The sequence below is a fragment of the Miscanthus floridulus genome, chromosome 19 (genome assembly GCF_019320115.1).
Source record: "Miscanthus floridulus cultivar M001 chromosome 19, ASM1932011v1, whole genome shotgun sequence".
Classification (NCBI taxonomy): domain Eukaryota; kingdom Viridiplantae; phylum Streptophyta; class Magnoliopsida; order Poales; family Poaceae; genus Miscanthus; species Miscanthus floridulus.
In genome coordinates this window covers 78,432,570-78,452,800 of record NC_089598.1, presented here as the reverse complement: position 1 = coordinate 78,452,800, position 20,231 = coordinate 78,432,570, and the positions used below count along the sequence as shown (strand labels likewise).

The following is a 20,231-nucleotide window of genomic DNA, read 5'->3' as shown; positions in this document are numbered from 1 at the left end:
GGCCTCGAGCGTCCGCTTCCCGTCCTCCTTCACACCCCCAGCACCGGCCTCAAGTGCGCCGACGGCCGCCCTTCTCCCCGACGGGCCCCGAGCGATCGGCCTCGAGCGCGTCGGTGGCCGGCCCACGCCCCATCGAGCGGCCGCACCCCGCGTAGCCGGATTCGAGCGTGCCGGTGGCTGACCTCGAGTGTCTGCTTCCCCTCTCTCTCTGTTGGGCGTTGGCATTCTGTGGGCCGCGGGCGGGCACGGCCTGCTATTTTCGACGTGCTTCGCGGGCCGGCCCGACACGAAAAACGGCCCAGCAGGCCGTGCCTGGGCCATAGGTCAGGCACGATGCCCGCCTCGACACGGCCTGGAATGCACAACGTGTCGTGCCGGCCTGACCCCCATCGGGCCGTGCCTGGCTCGGGCTGGGCTGACCCGTTGGACATCTATGGTGTGAGGCACCGGGGTGTGGCGGCGTGAGAGGGAAAATTTGGGGTTGGCAAAGTTTTCTATGGTTTCATCTGACCGGTGGGCTTTTTAGGCACGAAATGGGCCAGTTGATCGTGCGCAAGCCCAATATATATATAGCGACGGATGGTTGGATTCAAATATCAGGCTTTAGCGACCGATCCTCCAATGATAAAGCAAAATAAAAATAGCGACTGACGTTCGGTTGGAGAAATGAGAAATAACGACCCACCACCTGTTACAATTTTTTAGCGACCGGCCGTCCATTGATATTTTGGTACTTTTAGCGACCCACCTCTGACGCTTTTTTTGGGTTGTGGTATAGTGTAGCCCAAGTGGTGGTTTCTGCTTGCCGTGGCCCTCTTGAGGTGCTAACAGCATAGCGTAACTGCACGGAATTTACGCCGTTGGGCATGACGAATTACAGTAGATTGAACGTGGCCCTGATGCATGGCTAACCTCACCAGCACATCTCCACTACTAAAAAAACGATTTGTGGCAATACCTCCCTTTCTTTGTAGGGGCGGTTCAAAGCCGCCCCTATAAATGATTGTCAAATGAGCCGTCCTTATGAATAGATTTGTAGGGGTGGCCGGTGCTATCAGTCGTCCCTACAAATGGCCCAATTTGTAGGGGCGGCTCTATATCCAGCTGCCCCTACAAATCAGATTTGTAGGGGCGGCTCAATATTAAACAACCCCTACAAATAGACATCGAGTATTAAAAATTAAGTACTAAAATTTAAATTTTATAAACGACCTCGGATGGAGAAACAACCAAAATGAAAGTTGAACTCGAAAAGTTATGAAACTTTGTAGTTGACAACTTTTTGATTTGAAATCATCTTGTCAAGGAAAACTTTGAATTTCTAAAAATTTAAAATTTTAATTTTTTAAACGATCTCGGATGGACAAATAGTAAAAATAAAAGTTGTAGATCTTGAAAAGTTATGAAACTTTGTAGTTGATAACTTTCTCATTTGAAATCATCTTGTCATGAAAAAACTACGTTCGAATTTCTCAAATTTGAAATTCAAATTTTATAAGTGATCTTGGATGGAGAAACTACCAAAATAAAAGTTGTAGATCTCAAAAAGTTATAAAACTTTGTAGTTGATAACTTTTTCATTTGAATTAGTTTAGGGCCTCAAACAATCAATTTATGTTTAGTTTTGTATAATATGTGGGAACGAAAAAAAATAGCGCGCTATTTTGCAGCTATAGTGGCCCACAGCACTTGCCGCGACGATATTGTTCGTTTTTGCGCTATGTGCGCTATTGCCGCTATAGCGCGCTATCGCGCCACTAAATTGCTTTAGCGCCATAGCGCCGCTAAATGCCCGCTATTGCCTGGTTTGCCGGCGGGCCCAAAACTGAAGCGCGACCCGGTCGAATTTGGCCCACTAATGGCCCGAATAGGGGAGACATACATTAGCAGAGTCATTTTTTGCCTGGAAACCTAGTGCGTGCGTGCGTGCGTGCCACTCGATTCCAGCGGCGGCGGCGTGACGGGCGGGAGGTTGGGCGACGGCGGCGGCGTCACAGGCGGGAGGCTGGGCGACGACGGCGGCTTGTCGACAGCGCCGGCTGAGCTGAGCGACCGCGGCGGCACGGGCGGGAGGTTGGGTGACGGCGTCGGCTGGGCGACCGCGGCGGCCAGGGGGAGGTACCTCACTTGAGGCCGCCAACGAGCTCCTGCAGTTGCTGGAACGGGCTGCAGCTGCAGGCCACCAACGCCCAACAATGTCTGACCCAAGCGAAAGCACTCGAAGTCCTGCTACCACTGCGCCAACAATAGGCAAGTTCTTCTCCCCTGTTCTTCTCCACAGTGCCATAGATATGTTGGTCTTCTTTGAATATGAGATTATGAGTAGAGAGTAGTATATGACTATGAGACATTGAGATGAGATTTGATTTCTAGAATTTTAATTTCTGGCCAATGGGGGTAGTGATTTGATTTCAATTTCATATTACTTAGTGATTTGGACCTGTGTGTATGTACTGTCTACTTTGTAGGCTTATCTAGCACTACGTCCACAGGCCAACAATCAAATGATACTGTTGCTGAACCATCTGACCCAGCTTGGAAGCACTGCACAATGCCAGATGTGAACAACAAAAATTCTCTCAAGTGCAACTACTGTGACAAAACTTATCATGGTGGAATAACTAGAATCAAATACCACCTTGGTAAAGTTCCTAAATGTGGTGTTGCAAAGTGTACTAAAGTTCCATCTGATGTGGAAGAAGAAATGATTAAGTTGTTGTCAAAGAAGTTGGATAACAAGCAAAGGAAGAATAGGGAGAAAGAAGAGGATAGAGTTGAAGTCGATTTGAGCCATTCTGAAGGAGAGGAACACAGTGATACAGATGGCAGCAATTCAGTTATTGTGTTGAAGAAGGTGACAGGCAAAGGTGCTTCTTCAGGTGGTCCGATGGATAAGTTCTGTAAATTGACACCAGAAGAAATAGTGGCTGCAAGGAAGAGCAAATCTATTGTTGCTGATAAGGTTCAATCCAAGCTGTCAACTAAAAAAAAGGAAGAGAAAAGGGACAGAGCATGTGAGTACATCTGCCAATTTTTTAATGAAGCAGGTATCCCACACAATACTGTTACACTTCCTAGCTTTGATCTTATGCTTGAGGCTATTGGAGACTTTGGCAGGAACTTGAGAGGGCCAACTCCATATGAGATGAGTGGGAAATTCTTACAAAAAAAAGGAAGAGGAAAGTGCAGGAGTCGTTGAAGTCTCACCAAGAGTCTTGGGAGCTAAATGGATGCACAACAGATGCTTGAACAGACAAGAGGGGTAGAGGTGTGATGAATTTGGTAGTTCATAGTGCATATGGTGTTTGTTTTCTTGATTCAGTGGATTGCTCAGCTGTGAAGAAAGATGGCAGATACATTTTTGAACTGGTTGATGCCTTTATGGCTGTTTGTGTGTATGAAAACTCATGGGATTATGTTGGCTGTTATCAGATATGCAGAATATCATGTTTCTCGTGTTTGTAAAAAAATAGCATGCTATAGCGTGTAAATAGCGCCGCTATAGCGTGTACAGGCAGCTGGCGCTACTGCATTTAGCTGCCGCTATAGCAGAGCCATAGCAACGCTATAGCGTCCGCAATAGTGTCAATAGCGCCCAGAACAGCTTCAGCTAAATTTGATAGCCCACGATTTTTTTTCTTTGGGATTGTTGAATCAGTTGTCTGATAAGCAATCATAGAACATGGACATTGTTTGGATAATACGGCTTGTCGTTGACAGCTAATTTGGTAGTGATGAGAATCTTGGCCAGAATCAAAATCCAAGCGAAGAATTTATGCTTCTGCTCGACACGCAATGGAATCTGACATAGAATAATGAAGAGGAATGGGTCAGCACTGAACAGAGGTGAAGCATGTAGCTAACGTATTAAAAATAGAACCAAACAAAAGCAAAATCAAATTTCTTGAACCTGTTCAGGTGTCCAGCATACATATTTCACGATTTCAACATGATTGAATAGAAACAGTGTTAAGCATAGAGGTCAAGTTTACCAAAAATAGAAGGCAAGCTGAGGTAACCAAATAAGGAAGCAGGTTCAGTGCGCATACCAACTGGCTGACCAGATAAACATCGCCGCAAGACCATCTAAAAGCTTATTAGAATTGAACGGATAATATTGACACTCAGATTTAGAATTATGTAGATTCCCAAAGGCATTTTTCACTGTCCCAGATCAAAATAGCCCAAAAATTGTCAATATAGAAAATCTTGGATGTACAACTCATGAGCCGAATCTGAACTGATCAAAACAAAAGGACTTGGGACTATAATAATATGACAACATAAATAGGATAGGACTTGGCACTGACAATCCAATGAATTATTTTTAGCCTCGTGGATATAATCATAATATAATAGCAGGAACATACCAATGAATTGCCATTGCCGTCAATTTCATCTGCCTCCACAATGAAATCTGCCATTTCATCTCCATCATCACCAACTTCCTCCTCGCCCTCCCTTGCCAGCTGATCGTCATCGAATTCGTCCTCAAACGGTGCAGCATCTGAGGAAATTGAAGTTGATAGAAAAATAGTCTCAGCTACTTCCTGGGATAATTGAAAAAGACAGAAGGGAATGAAGGGTAGCTTACGATCAATCTAAGGACTGCAGCAAGCACACTGGGAAGCAAGACTGTACGGACCATTTTTAAGATATTAAATAATGCACAGTAATATGAACTTTTGCTAACACTGTAAGTTTATGTTGACGTGTGCAGTTTCCCTTTCTTCCATGAATCAGAAAGCAGATTTGTAGATTGGAGGTTAGATGTCCTATTCTGATTATGTCATATCTTCAAATATGTTTCATAAGAAAACATTCATGAACAAAGAACAGAGTAATTAGTACCACTATCGAATTGGAGAATTCCGTTCGGCTTACCCCATATCTGACTTGTTCGACTTCTTTTTTCAGCCGAAACAGTATTTTTCTCTCACAATAATTCAGCCAGAACAGTGTTTTTCAGCCAAAATTCAGCGAGCCGAACGGGACTATACCCCAAGCCAGGAGGCATTATCTGTAGCAAGTAGGTGTAAGAAGGCACAATTCAGGAGGTAATCACACGTCCTCGATGAAAGACTGATCAGGGCTTGTTTGATTCATGCCCTGGAAGAAGTTGCCTGTGCCTGGAATGAAGCTGAGACTTGCCTGTGATGTATTTAGTTGCGACCCTGGTTTGTCTCCCAGGCCAGGCAACAGCTGCCATGTCCAGGCACTCAAAATGTTACATGTACAGCTAATTAATCACGATGATCTCGGACAATCTCTTCTGCTGATCGATGAGTGACGACTGATCGATCACCTTCATGGCGCGGCGCTCCTTGACGAACGACGGCGCGCCCCTGTCTCGGAGGTAGTCGACGCCGCGGGCGAAGTAGAGCTCGGGCGCCCTCGGCTCCACGGCGTGACGCCGGCAGAACGGCACCCACCGCCGCGCGAACCCGGCGGCCTCGAACAGCAGCATGTCCGCGCTGTCGTCGGACACGTAGCAGGCCAGCCTCCGCGCCGGGTAGTCCGCCGCGAGCACCGACAGGACCGTGTTCGCCGTCGCCAGCGGAGGCTCCGACTCCGACGTCCCCGCGCCCGCGCCCGCCGCCGTCACGAGCACGTCCACGCTGCCCAGCCGCGACGACGGCTCGCCGTCCCTGTCGTCGTCGTACCTTGATGCCAGCCTGTCGAGGCGCGTCTCGCGGTTGGTCGGGGACAGCTTCGGGAGCTTCGCGACGAGCCACAGCTCGCAGACGAGCGCGGCCAGCCACAGCCAGGGCGCGCCGCGCGCCGGGTGGGTGACGCGGTACCGGAAGAAGGCGGCGAGGAGGACCAGGCGCAGCGCGACGGCCGCGGGGTACAGGTTGAGCTCGGCCGGCGGGAGGGGCAGCTTGTCGATGAGAGCCTCAGGTGGGCCGTCACGGTCACCTTCCCCGCTGCAAATTCAGGCATGGCGAGTGAAACATGGTAAAGGCCCAGTTCGGCACGCACAAATTCTACACCAGGATTGCATTGCAGTGCCCCATGCCCTGATCTAATCTAATCTTGCCAGATAAACTTTACAGCGTGTTTGGTTCGCAGGTTCAATACGTCCAGAGCGAATTCATTCCTTCCTTTTCTGCCGGATGAGTGGACGCTAACTAACTATTGGCTTGCGAAGTTAGTTACGGAGAACCGGTTGGTGACGGACGAGATGCTTCTACGCCGCAATCCAAACAAATTACAGGCTCGGATATAGGTTCGGATGACTCCAGGACCATCCGGTGACACAATCCAAACGCGCTGTAAAACTTTTTCTTGGTGACAGGAAACCAACTAAAACCTGATTCGATACAAATGGTAATCCTGCGCGAGAATGAAATGAAATTGATACGTCGTCGTGCATTTGCAACGGCATTGAAATAGGTGGCGCGGAAGTGATGAAATAGCAAGAGCTAGGACATGCCAGTAGTCACCTTTCTGAAGATTCAGGCTCGAGGCCGGGGTCCTCCGGGTCCAGAGCCGGGGAGTTGACAGGCACGATCTCTGGGCTATCTTCGTCCATCTTATCTGGATCGTAACTAATAACAGGCGAACAATTCAGTTTATTCAGAGTGAAATGTGCACAGTGCACATGTCATGGTTTCTCTGCAGTAATAAGAACCTGTGTGATCAAAGTTGTATAAAAAATACTAATATTTATAATACACAATGAGAACCATTAAGTTAATTATGAAATATATTTCTACACCAAATCTAATTGGAGATATAACTGTTAATACTATTCTCTATAACCTTAATTAAAGTTAAAACTAGTTTGACCTGCACAAATGACAAGTCTCATAGTTACATCCTTTTGTGAACTACGAAATGTGTACGTGTTTATCTCATTGATCTATTTTAACCTTGGGATAAGATATCAAAATGGGTTTATGTTTTCTATGACTCTTGGCTTATTTCTTTCTTTTTGAATTTTAAATCAAGTAAAAGGTATGTTATTCTGCTCCACGATGTTTTCTCATCCAACAACCAATGATGTTTTTGTAATGACCGTTGGTTCATCGTTCCAATAGTTGTGTGTCATTTCCCTTTACCAAAAGCCCTTTATCCAATTAGGTCATGACAATGTGTCAATGTATATGAGAGCAGGCCGTGTAATACCATATTTGTTCTCGAGAAAAAGGTTATTGTGCCTAGACAAGAAAAACTTGAAGGCAGTACCATCGAATTAGTCTCCCATTGCAAGCCAACGCTCCAAAATGCCCTTTCCGAAGAAAAAAAAGATTCTTTTACATGCGCCACAGAAACACAACATGAATGAAGCTACAATGACCTCTGCTTCTGCTATTTGTCATAGGAGTTAGGAGGCAAAGGCACCAATGACCTAATGACCTCTGCAAAGCTAATTTCACAATATGCGAAGCTACCGGTCGTGATGATATGGACAATGCATGTCAAGGTGGAGGCTGAGCCTATAAGCAAGAGTGTAGTGTTGGGACTGACCTTAGAAGCAACAAATTAAAATTATATGATGTATTTGTGCAATTAACATCTACTGTTACTTTTGTAATACTTATGATGAGTGTATTTAATTTTGGATTCTTATGATATTCACTAATATAAGCACTGGACTTTGAGAAACATAGTTATATGAAATTTCTTTAATTCCTACCCGGACAAATCCTTTACGCAAAACAGTAAAAAGAGTTGCAAGTGTTCAGCACGTATTGCGCCGTGGCATAGGCGCATAGCGCTTCCCTGTGTTTGGCTTCCCAACATGGAGCTTCGATGCTAGACCAAGCTCAGGGTTCAGTAATTCGACGTGAAAGTGAACACCCCCATAGGGCACTGCCGTGCACCTTGAATTATCAGCTCAAGAAGCAACGTGGTATCGCCCATGCCCTCCTGCTGTGCCTGTTTTGGGCAAATGGTTAACGCACTAGCTCCAAAATCCAAAGGCCCGACACTAGGCATGCAACCGCGTGCTTGACCATTGCCGTTTGAGTCTGTCTGTTTGACACTGTGTTTTACCCCAACTCCACACCGGAATTTTTCTGGCACTATTCATCTTCTACCTCCAGCAACCCTCGTGCATTGTTCATCTTCTACCTTCAGCCAAAATGGTTATGACTAAAAGCACATAGATAAGTTTGCACTCATTGAACCATCGTAACATGATAATCTTATACATTCTTGATCAAGAGTTTCCAATCTCAGTTTTATCCAAATTTTAGACAATATCGATTTTATAATGTCTCATTAAATAGTTTCCAATCTCAGTTTATCCAAATTGTAGACAATGGCGATTTTATAATGTCCCATACACTAGTTTTTGGTTGTTTATACTAGGACTTTTGAAAACACGTGCCTGGACACGTGCATGTCCGCTAGTAAATTAAAAGATGATTTACATCCGCTTCCTTCAGATATGATGATAAGGATTGCCAATTTGTCGAGGCAAAAGGGGTGGTTCAGAGATGGTGCAATTGTGTTATGTGGGTCTTGAAATCCTATATGTCACTGTCACGTCATGACAAAACGAGTGGTACCTAAAATCTTGCACTGTAATTTGTAAACGTATAAAAGGGTCATGCTATGTTTCCCGGGTACTGAAAATTTCAGAGAGCGCCACGTATCTCTTGCAAAATGTCCTTGAAATTTGTCATTTTTCGCCTGTCTTTCGAAACGTCACAACAAATGTATAATCTAGCTTGTCCACCATTTTTGCGCGATTTCGCTCCTCGATCAAAAGTAGGCTCGGTTTTTTGGATGGGATAACTCAGGAAACAATCGACCGATGCCACAATCCAAACGCGCCATAAATTTCTCTCCCCATATGCGAATGTAGACGCAACACACACTTGCAAGAATGACCGCCGCGGCGCTGTTCCCAGGCGCTCTACTCCAACAATGGCGACTCCCTGCAACTCTTGTCGTCGCAGTAGCCTTTTCTCTCGTTTCCATCCTCCTCCTGTCATGGTCAAGGACACGACGGAGCAGACGCAGGCCAGCCCTGAATCTGCCTCCCGGTCCGCAGACGCTGCCCCTCCTCGGCAACCTGCACCAGATTGGCCCACTGCCGCACCGGGGCCTGTGGGCGCTCGCGCGGCAGCATGGGCCCGTCATGCTTCTGCGTCTCGGCTCGGTGCCCACGGTGGTGGCGTCCTCGCCGGAGGCGGCGCGGGAGGTCATGAAGACGCACGACGTGCACTGCTGCAGCCGACCTGCCATGTCCGGGCCGCGCCGGCTTACGTACGAATATAAGGACGTCGCCTTCGCCCTCTACGGCGACCATGTCCGTGACATGCGCAAGCTCTTCATCCTCGAGCTGCTCAGCATGCGCCGCGTCCAGGCTGCCTGGGACGCCCGGGTGGCTCAGGTAGAGTAATCCATGACTGAGCTACTAGCAATACTTCTACTGTTCTATATAATTGCTGATCAGCTGGTAAAAATGCGCGCGCCGCACCAATTCTTTTACAGGCGGAAAAGCTCGTCTTAAACCTGACCCGTGCCGGAGCGAACCCGGTGGCGCTCAACGAGCACATCTTCAGCGCCGTGGATGGCATCATCGGCACGGTGGTGTTCGGTGAAATCTACGGCACGGAGCAGTTCAATTTGCAGTTCCTGAACATTCTTAGTCAAGTGATGGACATGCTAGGCAGCTTCTCCGCCGATGATTTCTTCCCCAGCACCGCTGGCCGTTTCATCGACTGCCTGACAGGCGTCACCGGCCGTCGCGACAGGATATTCCAAAGGTTTGATGCATTCTTGGAAGAAATCATTGAGGGGCACCTCAACACCGCTCACAGTGAGCAGCATAGCCATAGAAACCCAAGAAGATCAGATCTCGTGCAAGCACTGATTGGGCTTTTCAAGGACAATAATGCAAGTACGGTGCCTTTCACCCGTGACCATGTGAAAGCTATGCTCTTTGTAAGTATATATATAATTTCATTATTAGTTAGTTCTCTCTAAATGACTATATTCATTTGGACTAACAAATCCACATGATGCATGCTAATATTCTCCCAGGACACTTTTGTCGGCGGCATTCACACTACCTCTATTACCATGGTGTGGGCGATGGCAGAAATGATCCAGCACCCGAGTGTGCTGAAGAGTGTGCAGGACGAAATCAGAGATGTGGTAGGCGGCAAAGAGATGGCTTCACCTGACGACGTGTCCAAGCTCAAGCTCCTCAAGATGGTTGTGAAGGAGACCCTCCGGATGCATCCTCCCTTAACCCTGCTGCTTCCAAGGGAGACTATCCAACAAGTCAATATCAGAGGGTATGACGTTCCAGCAAATACAAGAATCATCGTGAACGCATGGGCAATCGGCAGGGACCCTGACATTTGGGAGGATCCAGAGGAGTTCAACCCAGAGAGATTCATGGGGTCAGACGTCGACTTCAACGGCGCAAATTTCGAGTTCCTGCCTTTCGGCTCAGGTCGCCGGATTTGCCCGGGGATGGCCATGGCTGTGACTAACATGGAGTTCATCTTGGCCAACCTGCTTCACTGTTTTGACTGGGAACTCCCTGAGGGGGCGAGGAAAGAAGACATGAGCATGCAGGAGGCTGGGAGTCTGGCATTCCACAAGAAAACGCCACTGCTGTTGGTACCAAGGAGGTACCAGACTAGTCATTGAACTACTGCACAACTTATGCGTGGAACGCGGATGAAAAGTTACGACAGTAATACAGTATGTGGTATTGATATTTGGTTGTTCTTATTTCTGTATCAATGGATAGATGTGTGGTAGAATGGATATTTTTATTTGATGTGTGTTTCTATTTGTAAATATGGGCATGCTTGGTTCGCGATCAAAATTTGTCATGCCAAAGTTATGTAAAAAAATTACCATAGATTTGGCAAGCCAAATATAAGAAGTTCACAAGTTCCATGTCAAGAGTTAAAGCAAATCAAAGAACAAGTCAATTAAGTCTACAAATTTTGTTGTTCTGGGCCTAAGGCCACCAGAGTGACGGCCCAAGACGTGGCCCAAAACACCTCTTATACCCTCTTAGAATTTCTGGCCCAGTAAAAAAATGGCTCTATGCATTGTGCGAACACTCCCAAGCTGTCAGGAGAGACACAATACAAGTATAGACCCTGACCGGCGACTTTGGCCCCGTTTGGGGTACCTCATATCCGATTTAGTTGGCTTCTTTTTTCAACCGAAATAATATTTTTCTCTCACAACAATTCAATCGGAACAGTATTTTTCAGTCAGTTTCGGCCAAAATTCAGCCAATTCAGCCCGGAGGACCTTTGATTCGGCGACTCCCCGTCATCCAGTCCTCCCGTCGCTGCCTAGCTGCCCGCTAGGCGATTGGCTTAGCCACACCCACACTAGCCTGCGAGCCAGCAACCCGGCATCATGCCTTTGTGGGCCGAGGCCCGAGGCCAAGCAGGGCCCGACAACACGATCAACACTTTTGGCAGAAAGCAAGCAATTTCCTCAAAAAAAAAAAAAAAAGAGAGCAAGCAAACACCTAATATGAGGCCGATTTTTAATTAGGTGAACTTCCTATTCTGAAATGCATCTATTCGGGATCTATTTTAATGTGAACACCCCGATCCAAAGTTCCATGAATGATTAATTGATTATGTTGATATTTTTAGAGTTCTACAATAAAGGTCCCTTTGGGACATAGGATAGGAAAAATATAGGAAGAGGTAAAACTTAGAAATCTACATGCCATATATTTCCATAATCCTATAGGAAATGAAAATAAAGGAAAGTAGATGAGATGGCATTTGATAGGAGACGGAGGCCCAAATCCTCTCTAGAAGAAACGGCAAGCCTGCGTTTTACCACCAAACATGGAAAACACACGTGAACACACGTGAGCCATGTGCGCGGGCAATTTCTTTTCCCATAAGGAAAGTTTTCAAGGGACCTGAGCTCTTGCTTTTTGTTTCTTATGAAATTTATCTATAGGATCCTATATGGAATTATCTCTCTGTTTCCAATTCTAAGATGTTTCTACCTTTTCTAGATATATTGTTTTTACTATACGTATCTAAACATAGTGTGTATGTAAATATATAGCAAAAGTTATGTATCTAAAAAAAACTAAAACTTCTTTATAATTTGAAATAGAGGGAGTACTTGCTTGCCTATTCTATGAACCAAAGGGAAGTATAGGAAAAAGAATTAGGAAGTTGAATCGTACAAAATGCCTTTGCCTCCAATCCAAAGGGGCCCTAAAGAGGACAGACATTAAAATTCCTTTTTTTTCTCCTGATCCTATGCCACTTATATAACCAAGCATATATAACTAGAAGTAGTAGAAATAGAGATTCACATGCTATTGTTGATGAAGATATAAGAGGTGAGGGTGAAACAAACCATCGTTAGTTAGACAATTATTTTACCGAATTCATGTTTTCATCAATTATGTCGTGAATTTAAGCATGGAATTGAGATATAATTTATAAATATTTATGAGCTAGATCTGTTATCTATCGATATTTGACATGGTGCAGGTGCTATTTTGATCTAGCACAAAAGCACATACTTTGTTTTGACGTGATAAGGATGGTATTCCCTCCATCCAGAAAAGAATACAATTACAGCGCAGTGTCATGTTTTAGTATCTTAAGTTTAACCAATTATAGATAATAAAGTATCAATATTATGATATCAAATAAATAACATTAGATTCATTGTGAAACTTATTTTAATAATAAATTGATTTGGAGACATAAATGTGAATATCATTCATACACCACTCTAACTGGCACGCAATTTATAGTTGTATTCTTTTTTTTTTCAAACAAAGGGAGTATATACATTTTGATTGTAGCCCTAGGATGAACATTGACCAGCTCCGTCACTAGTTGAAAGCTTGTCTAGTTTTAATTTTTTTTTCACTTCACCCGTACAACGCTTGCATGAACGACGAAGGATAATGGAACATTCTCCCAGTATAAAATTTGAGCGCATGGACCGAGCTAGCAGCGGACATGGGCACGTACACGTACTGTCGCCGAGTTGCCGCCGTGCCGTCTCGAGTATCCTGTATCCACCTCGATGAAACGCCTGCAGACACGAGAAACAAACAGAGGAGCAGGACAGGAGGCCGACACGCGGGCAGCTCCGCATGATTACGTCAAACAGAAGGGAAAAGCGCAAACAAGAATCCCCCACGCTGCGGTGGCTCGTAGTCATCATGGCTACCGTGCGACGGGGCTCATGATACGCCTCGGGGCTGGTGGCGCGACTGGCGAGAACCCCCAGGCAGATATAGGCCTCCTGCTGCCGCCTCACCAGGGAGGATCGGGGCCAAAAAGCGCACGCATCATTGCCTATAGAGACTACTGACTGCTGCTTCACCACACCAGCTTGGATTATTAGTTAATTAAAAGGGCTCACGCATTGGCAGTTTGACACGTACAGTACGAGAGTAGAGGTAATGCGTTCTGTCGAAGTAGTGGAATAGAACATGTTTAGTGCCATTTCTTAATTGGGAAGAGTACATGGTATTTTGACAAGCAAACATGACATTTCTTATAGAGCTAGTATACATTGCGTATCCACCTCGAACATCCGATCCACAACGTGAGCTATGCATAGTGGTCTCCCCCGAGCGAGTGCGCAGCGTGAGATGGAAGCCGGCCGGCATGAGAAGTAGAGTAGTGACCTCCATGCCGTGGGCGGAGCCAGCCAAAGCAACGACGCACACGGGCGGGGGCGTGGTAGCTCGCTCGGCGCCAAAAGCGGTAGAGAAACTCTCAGTTGCTTTAGTGTTTTATTTTTTACGTAGGAAAGACTATGTACCTTAAGAAGCAACTTATAATTCGAAGCGATGGAGATTTCACCTTTACGGTAAACCGGATGTAGCTTATCTGGCGAAATGATAGGTTAGATTACTGGGGCAGTACGCCTGCAATCTCAGTGCAGTACTCCTACCCCATACTCATATTGGATGGTCACCTCAAGTTCGTATCATGGTGCGGGCCCCACACCAAAAGTATAACCACAACAGTTGTAGACAAAAACCTTTTCTGTAGCATCTGCTAGGCGTACTATGTGGCGGTGAAGAGTTTCACGTCAAAGATGAGGAGCTAGCCAGGGCCAGGGGTGCGCTTGAGTGGTGTGGCGGTGGCGCTCGCAAATCGCAATGCTGCTGCTCCCCCACTCCACCATGCGCTGCGTGCTCGCTCGCACTCCCACTCGTTCCGTGTGCAGTGCTCGCGCTCGGGTTGGACGCAGAGCCGGAACAAGGAACGGAGCTGCTGGTGCTGGCCTCAGCTCCGCTCCGCTCCGCCCGGCGCTCGGTCGTCGCGGCAGCCGTATGATGATGGCACTTGACGGCGATGATGGCTTCCACGGCGGACCGACAGGGGGCACGCCGACGAGGTGGAGTGTGCGCCCTGGCCCACGGCCCGCGGGGCACGCGGGCGGCGGCTCGCTCGAGCGTCTCTGCGTCTGCCCGATCGAAGCCGAGCTGGGATTGCGATTACGACTTACGAGGTCGTAAGTCGCCACTGCCATGACAGCCTCCGGTGCTTCGGACGGGCTCGGATTATCATTAACCTCCGTCCACCAATCCAATGATAGCCTGATCACGCCACTGACATGCAAAGTAATCCTTTTTGTGCCCTACTCTCGTTGGCCGCCGCGGTAAACTAGTGGAGAACAGAGTCGAAATAAGGACAGTCCCAATGAAAAAACTAGTAGTTTCTATAACATAGGATATCGCACCAAAAAAGTACTGCTTTCCAACCCATGGTTTCTATGAGTAATAACTATTTTCTCTTTCTCTCTCCCAACTCTATCTTTTCCTCCAATGGGAGTGCGACACGAGCTCCCTAGAAACTGGTGGTTTCTCCCCAATGGCGTTTTCATGGTTTCTTGGTGCATTTGGTCAAGAGTAGACCTGGTTTCTTCATGAAGAAACCATTTCTATGATTTTTGCTCTCTTTCTTCATTAATTACGTTGCCATGTCAGCATTTTGCCTACGTGGCAAGTCATTTAATGAGGATAGAAACCATCATCAATGCACCATTGGGACTGCCCTAATTACGCCACTGAATTGGCTTAGCTGAAATTTGGCTTATACCGATACTTACGTTGATTTGTTGGGAGAGAAAAACACTGTTCGTTCGCTGGAAAGAACTGCTGAAATAGTTCAAGCGATAATGTGATTCTAAGAAAAAAAAATTAATGATACTTGCAGGGGCGGATCTACAGGGGGCTGCAGCCCCCCACAACTGGTGCATCAATGAAAATATGGGGAGGGTGAGGGAGAAGAAGAGGTGGAGGAAAGAAGAAAAATAGAGAGAGAGGAAGAAGAAGAGACCAGCCCCCTTCGATCATGTTCTGCATCCGCCACTAGATACTTGATATCTATTGCTATCTATTATGTTCAAAGAACCGTATAGAAAAGTACATTATAGCATTTTGGAGTTTTTCAAGGTATCATATTTGTTTTATCCATAGGGAAAGCTATGGCTAACAATATTGATAGATGTGGAATTTTGATTATATCGCACTTAATATATCAATGTATAGTGGGTGTAAACGATAACAGTTAGATGAATGAAGTAACTCAAATAACTAGATACAAGTGAGGTATAGCAAGCTTGGGAGAGCAACAAATGAGCACAAAAAGTTTCCTAAAATCTATTCTACTTTTATGGGCTGGAAGTACTAGAGAACCTATTGACTTATTGAGAAAGTAGGCAATTTCGAGATTAAAACCAGAACATTAATTATGACGACGATCTCAGGTAGCATGTGAAGCCTAACATATTAGTTAGATTGGCTAGCATGAGCAACAACATGATGAACAACAACGTGATCAAAATAGCAGGCATACGACAATAATAGATTGACAAGGCGAGGCGAGCGATGCGTGTGGGCTTCGTTTCTCTTCCTCACACTGATTTGAGAAAGTGAAGAGGACTTTCATGTTTAAGCATGGATACATCCACTTCCACAAGAAAGATAAGATTAAAGAGTTCCCACTTTCCCTTTGCATATATGAATGAGGCTTTGAGATTTTTTTCTAGAAATTTCAGAAATTCTTATTGGGCCAAGCCCATATATTCCTATGGACCCACCTTATGATGCGTAGGTCCGACATGTTGGCACAACCATGGGCATGTATCAAAAACAAACTAATGTTATTTGTGTTTAAGACTTTCACCAAACTCTGACGTGTTGTGAACTAAGTGACGAACGATAAGTTGTAAACTAAGTACTCCTTTTTTATTGATGTGATGTAAACTTGTGGTGAGCCATATGAATCATGTTCTTACAATTGATCATGGATGGAGGTTGCATAGTCATGTGCTATATGGATAGTACACCAGGGCGACCCCTTGGATCAAGGGTTTTAGACTAAGTGAGGTCAAAGGATAACAACATACCCTAATCATCGACCCATGCTGGGAAGGGTTGTGACATTATATCTATCGTGTCTTCAAGGGACTCTCTAACTATTATTCTTCATACTCCAATAGCTTATCATAAATTTTCTTATGTAAAAATCATAAACATACTACCATATAGTACATTTATCGAGCCATATAGCTACCTAAAAGTGGAGTGGAAAATATCGATAGTGGTTTAGATAGTCTATTGGAGTTGGTTTGTATTTTTTCCTAAAATTTGTGAGAGTCATATGTAGAGAGCCTCCCAGAAATCCACCTAAAAGCTGGATAACACGAGATACCCTTTCTTCCAACGCATGAAAAGACAATTTTGCCCCTACATTGTCCTCTTTCTCTAGTCATCATTGTCAGGATATTATGGACAATATACCTATTTTACCACCCATAATCCTTACCCAGAATCCTGAGATTCAAACATCATAGTTTTTTATTATCTAAAATCTGGATTCTGGAAACCCTAAACAAAATCCGGATCCCTATAATCTCTAGGGGATTCATAGATGCCTCATTTTTTTTATTGTCTTACGCACTAGTAGACCACTAGTAAACAGAATATTCTCCAAGTGTTTGTTTGCAAAAAAAAAAAAAATCTAGAGTATTGACATGATGAATACCCACAGCAGATCCTCTGAACTCCCGCAGCATGATGGGTAGCCCCGGACCAGGCTGTCCCTGCTGCGTCTGCGCGGGCCTACCGCCCAGCGTCCCTAGGCGCGCGATCGATGGCCCCCGGGGCACGCGCGCAGCGCCGGTGGCGGGGCCCGGCACCCCTCCGGCGCACGATGCGGATCCGACGCCCGCCCGTGCGCTCCCTCCACGCGCGCCGCATAATGCCCTCCCGCCTCACGGCAGCGTGCTTGCTAGCTCGCCAGCCAGCCTGCTTCGTGCTCGGGAAGTTGGGATGGATCGCTCTGCCACGATGCCCACCTCCATTGACCACCCCGGTCCCTGCCGACGGTGCGGCGGCGAGCCCCTCCTCGCTGACGCGTGGGGTCTCCCCGTGACGGAGACCCGCGGATCAGCGGCGGCGGAGGTGGCGTGGGTGGTGCGGCGGGGGCCCTCGGTGCCTGCCCTGGGGGAGGAGAGCGGCACGGTGGGAAGCGGCACGCGCACCCACAGCACCCATCGAGTGCGCACGCCACCTTATTAATTCGTCTCCAGCTGCGCGCCCCCATCCATCCATCCATCACTGCCTCGCCGCTCCACCACCCTCTCTCTCTGTATCACACACACTCATCAAAAGAAGTGCCTCGAAAAGGAAACGAGCGAGCAACAGGAGAAGGGGACGGGGACGGGGAGCGACCAATCGGACTATCGGAGCATGAGCATCCATCCATCCAACCCACCACAGGCCGCTGTTCATCCGTTATGCTAGCAGTATAAAACAAAACCCTGTGCCCCTCCTTTGCCGGCTCACTCCATCCCTTCCTTCCTTCCTGTCTGGTCCGGTTCCATTGCTCGCTCACCCTCCATTGGCGTCGTCGTTTCGTTTCGTTTCAGAGAGCCGTGACAGGTATGATCTTGATCAGTCATCACTTGCTCCTACATGCTCGCTGTCCCAGTTTCCCAGATGCCTTCATCAGAGCTCTGCTGTTTCAGGCGTAGACGAAGGAAGCATGCCGTGGGTGGCGGCCGTCGTGCGGCTGGCGGTGTTCTTCGGCGTTGTTATCCTGTGATCTCGCGCCGCTCCGATCGTCGGGAGGCCGACGGCTGCTGTGCTGTGGAGGGCGTGTGCGTTGGGTTCAACCGGAGGAGCCTCGAGTCCTCGACGGGACGCCGTCGTTTGACAGGTGGCGCGTCGCGTTCTATGCAACTTTGCCAGGTCAACCCTCAATCTCACACCAACGATTCTTCAGGTTTAACTTCCGTTGCATGCATTGTTCAATTCTCAGATTTTTTTTTTTTGGTTTTCTGCGCATTGGCGCCTGCAACTGCAAGCATCGGATCGTCATCTGTTCATATGTGGATGAGCGAGCAACTTGGTGCAGTCTGTTATGTTACGACTAATGTAGTACGTAGCACTGTAGATAGGAAAGCGACCGGGGTCCACTGCGTGGCGGCTCTCCACGTCAACGGTGAGGGATAGGACAGCGTGTTGACAATGCTTTGCGCAGTCAAAAGATGGCGTTTTGAAACTTACTTTTGGAGAAACTGGAGTAGTGTTGCTGAATGCGCCACCATCGCCACTCTGTTTTTTTTTTGAAGCAATAGCTACTCTGTTTTTAGTTGCACATATAGGAGTGTGTTCTTTCGTCATCTAAGAAATGTGTGCTCTGTTCCTCCTCTGCTCTACTACATTCTTGCTTGCGCTTCTAATGGACGTCGTCCATAGGGATAGGCTAGTTTATGTGTCGGCCAGCACAGCCGGCAAAAAAACTCGCAATCATACACTGTCGCTACCTTTAACCGGCATCGTTGTAAGGTTGTTCACAAATTGCTAGACACTAAAATGCACTTACTTTACCTTTCGCGCTCTTATATCTTGTTGCACTTGTCTATACAACTTGCCAAATTGCATGCTCTACCCTCTTTGTGCTCTGTTCTCACTTTTCAAGCTGTGCTCTGTTCTCACTTTTCAAGCTGATCCTTCTGTGAGATTGAAACACACTTTAGAACAAGTTGTAAAACATATTCCATACGAAAACAAATCGTAGCCGACTAGCCGATTCTACATAGTGTGCCCATAGTCCGTTACATGCAAATATATCACTCTAATTTGTTTTCCAATATTCATTACTTGTTGCAGGCCCGAATACTTCCGGCAGCTGCTGAAGCCCGAGACGTAGACTGGGCCATCATCACTCACCACCCCACTCTCCTTCGAAGCAACCTCAAACCCGAACCAAGCTAACCGAAACACAATTTTGGATTCAACAACAAAATAATCAGCCTCCATCTTCAGTTAACAAGAATCTCTCGAGTTCCTGTTCAATTCCTTGCAATCAGAAGAAGCCAGAAAACTCTCGAGATTTCCCACACAAACAAAGCCAGAGGCCAAGCAACACCTGCACGAGTGGTCCAATGCAAGGAGACCCCGGGTACGGGTACGGTGGCTACGGCGCCGGCGGGTACGGTGGCTACGGTGCCGGCGCCGGCGCTGGAGGCTACGGCTACGACATTGCCGCCAACGGCGGCGGAGGCGGAGGCTACTACTCGGCGACCGACCGGTACCCTGCCGCGCCTGCTGCTGCCTATGAGGACCCGCTCGCTGGTCAGAGGCAGCACGACTTCCCGGCACCGCTCACGGGGCTGGAGTTCCAGCCGTCGGACACCTGCCCCAAGAACTACGTCATCTTCGATCAGACGTACGACCGGAGCCGGGTGATGTTCCACCCGTCTCTGGCCAACAACTTTGGCAACCCCGCCGGCTCCGGATACGACTACGGCAGCCACTGCTACGGCTACGGCAACGACCAGAGCTACCACAGCGAGAGCGCCTACCACGGCTACGGTGGTGGCGATGGCGGTGGCGGTGTCTCGGTCCGGCAGAAGGAGGACACCGACGAGATCGACGCGCTGATGAGCACGGAGGACGGTGACGACGAGGACGACGTGCTCAGCACGGGCCGCACGCCGGGCTGCCGCGCCGGTGGCTCCCCGGATTCCGCGTGCTCATCCGGCGGGTACGCTGGAAACAGCGGCGGCCGGAAGCACGAGACGGGCGGCGGTGAGAAGAAGGAACGGATGAAGAAGATGGTGCGGACGCTCAAGGGGATCATCCCCGGTGGCGACCGGATGGACACGCCGGCCGTCCTCGACGAGGCCGTCAGGTACCTCAAGTCGCTCAAGGTGGAGGTGAAGAAGGCCGGCGCGCGTGGGTCAAGCAGCTAGCTAGATATCCAGCTGCAACT

General features: G+C 47.5%; 2 protein-coding genes across 3 annotated transcripts; both read left to right on the top strand.

Annotated features, from left to right (window-relative positions):
* The first annotated feature begins 8,661 nt into the window (after positions 1–8,661).
* On the top strand, positions 8,662–10,801 carry LOC136527640 (4-hydroxyphenylacetaldehyde oxime monooxygenase-like). Its single transcript, XM_066520431.1, has 3 exons — positions 8,662–9,349; positions 9,451–9,903; positions 10,003–10,801. Exons 1-3 carry the CDS (start codon positions 8,840–8,842, stop codon positions 10,618–10,620), a joined length of 1,581 nt encoding a protein of 526 aa, XP_066376528.1. The 5' UTR covers positions 8,662–8,839; the 3' UTR covers positions 10,621–10,801.
* Positions 10,802–17,608: 6,807 nt separating this feature from the next.
* Positions 17,609–20,225, top strand: LOC136529337 (transcription factor bHLH144-like). Of its 2 annotated transcripts, XM_066522415.1 has the most exons (3): positions 17,609–17,893; positions 17,980–18,202; positions 19,127–20,225. In XM_066522415.1, the coding sequence occupies exon 3, from the start codon at positions 19,402–19,404 to the stop codon at positions 20,209–20,211; it is 810 nt and encodes a 269-aa protein (XP_066378512.1). In that variant the 5' UTR covers positions 17,609–17,893; positions 17,980–18,202; positions 19,127–19,401; the 3' UTR covers positions 20,212–20,225. The 2 variants fall into 2 exon arrangements, with proteins under 2 accessions (XP_066378512.1, XP_066378513.1); XM_066522416.1 differs by lacking the exons at positions 17,609–17,893; positions 17,980–18,202 and adding an exon at positions 18,223–18,455.
* Positions 20,226–20,231: the final 6 nt, after the last annotated feature.

Coding starts and splice junctions, on each gene's coding strand:
- LOC136527640 (XM_066520431.1), top strand. CDS start 8,840: ATGACCGCCGCGGCGCTGTTCCCAGGCGCTCTACTCCAACAATGGCGA. Junction 9,350..9,450: donor GGGACGCCCGGGTGGCTCAG/GTAGAGTAATCC, acceptor ATTCTTTTACAG/GCGGAAAAGCTCGTCTTAAA. Junction 9,904..10,002: donor ATGTGAAAGCTATGCTCTTT/GTAAGTATATAT, acceptor ATATTCTCCCAG/GACACTTTTGTCGGCGGCAT.
- LOC136529337 (XM_066522415.1), top strand. CDS start 19,402: ATGCAAGGAGACCCCGGGTACGGGTACGGTGGCTACGGCGCCGGCGGG.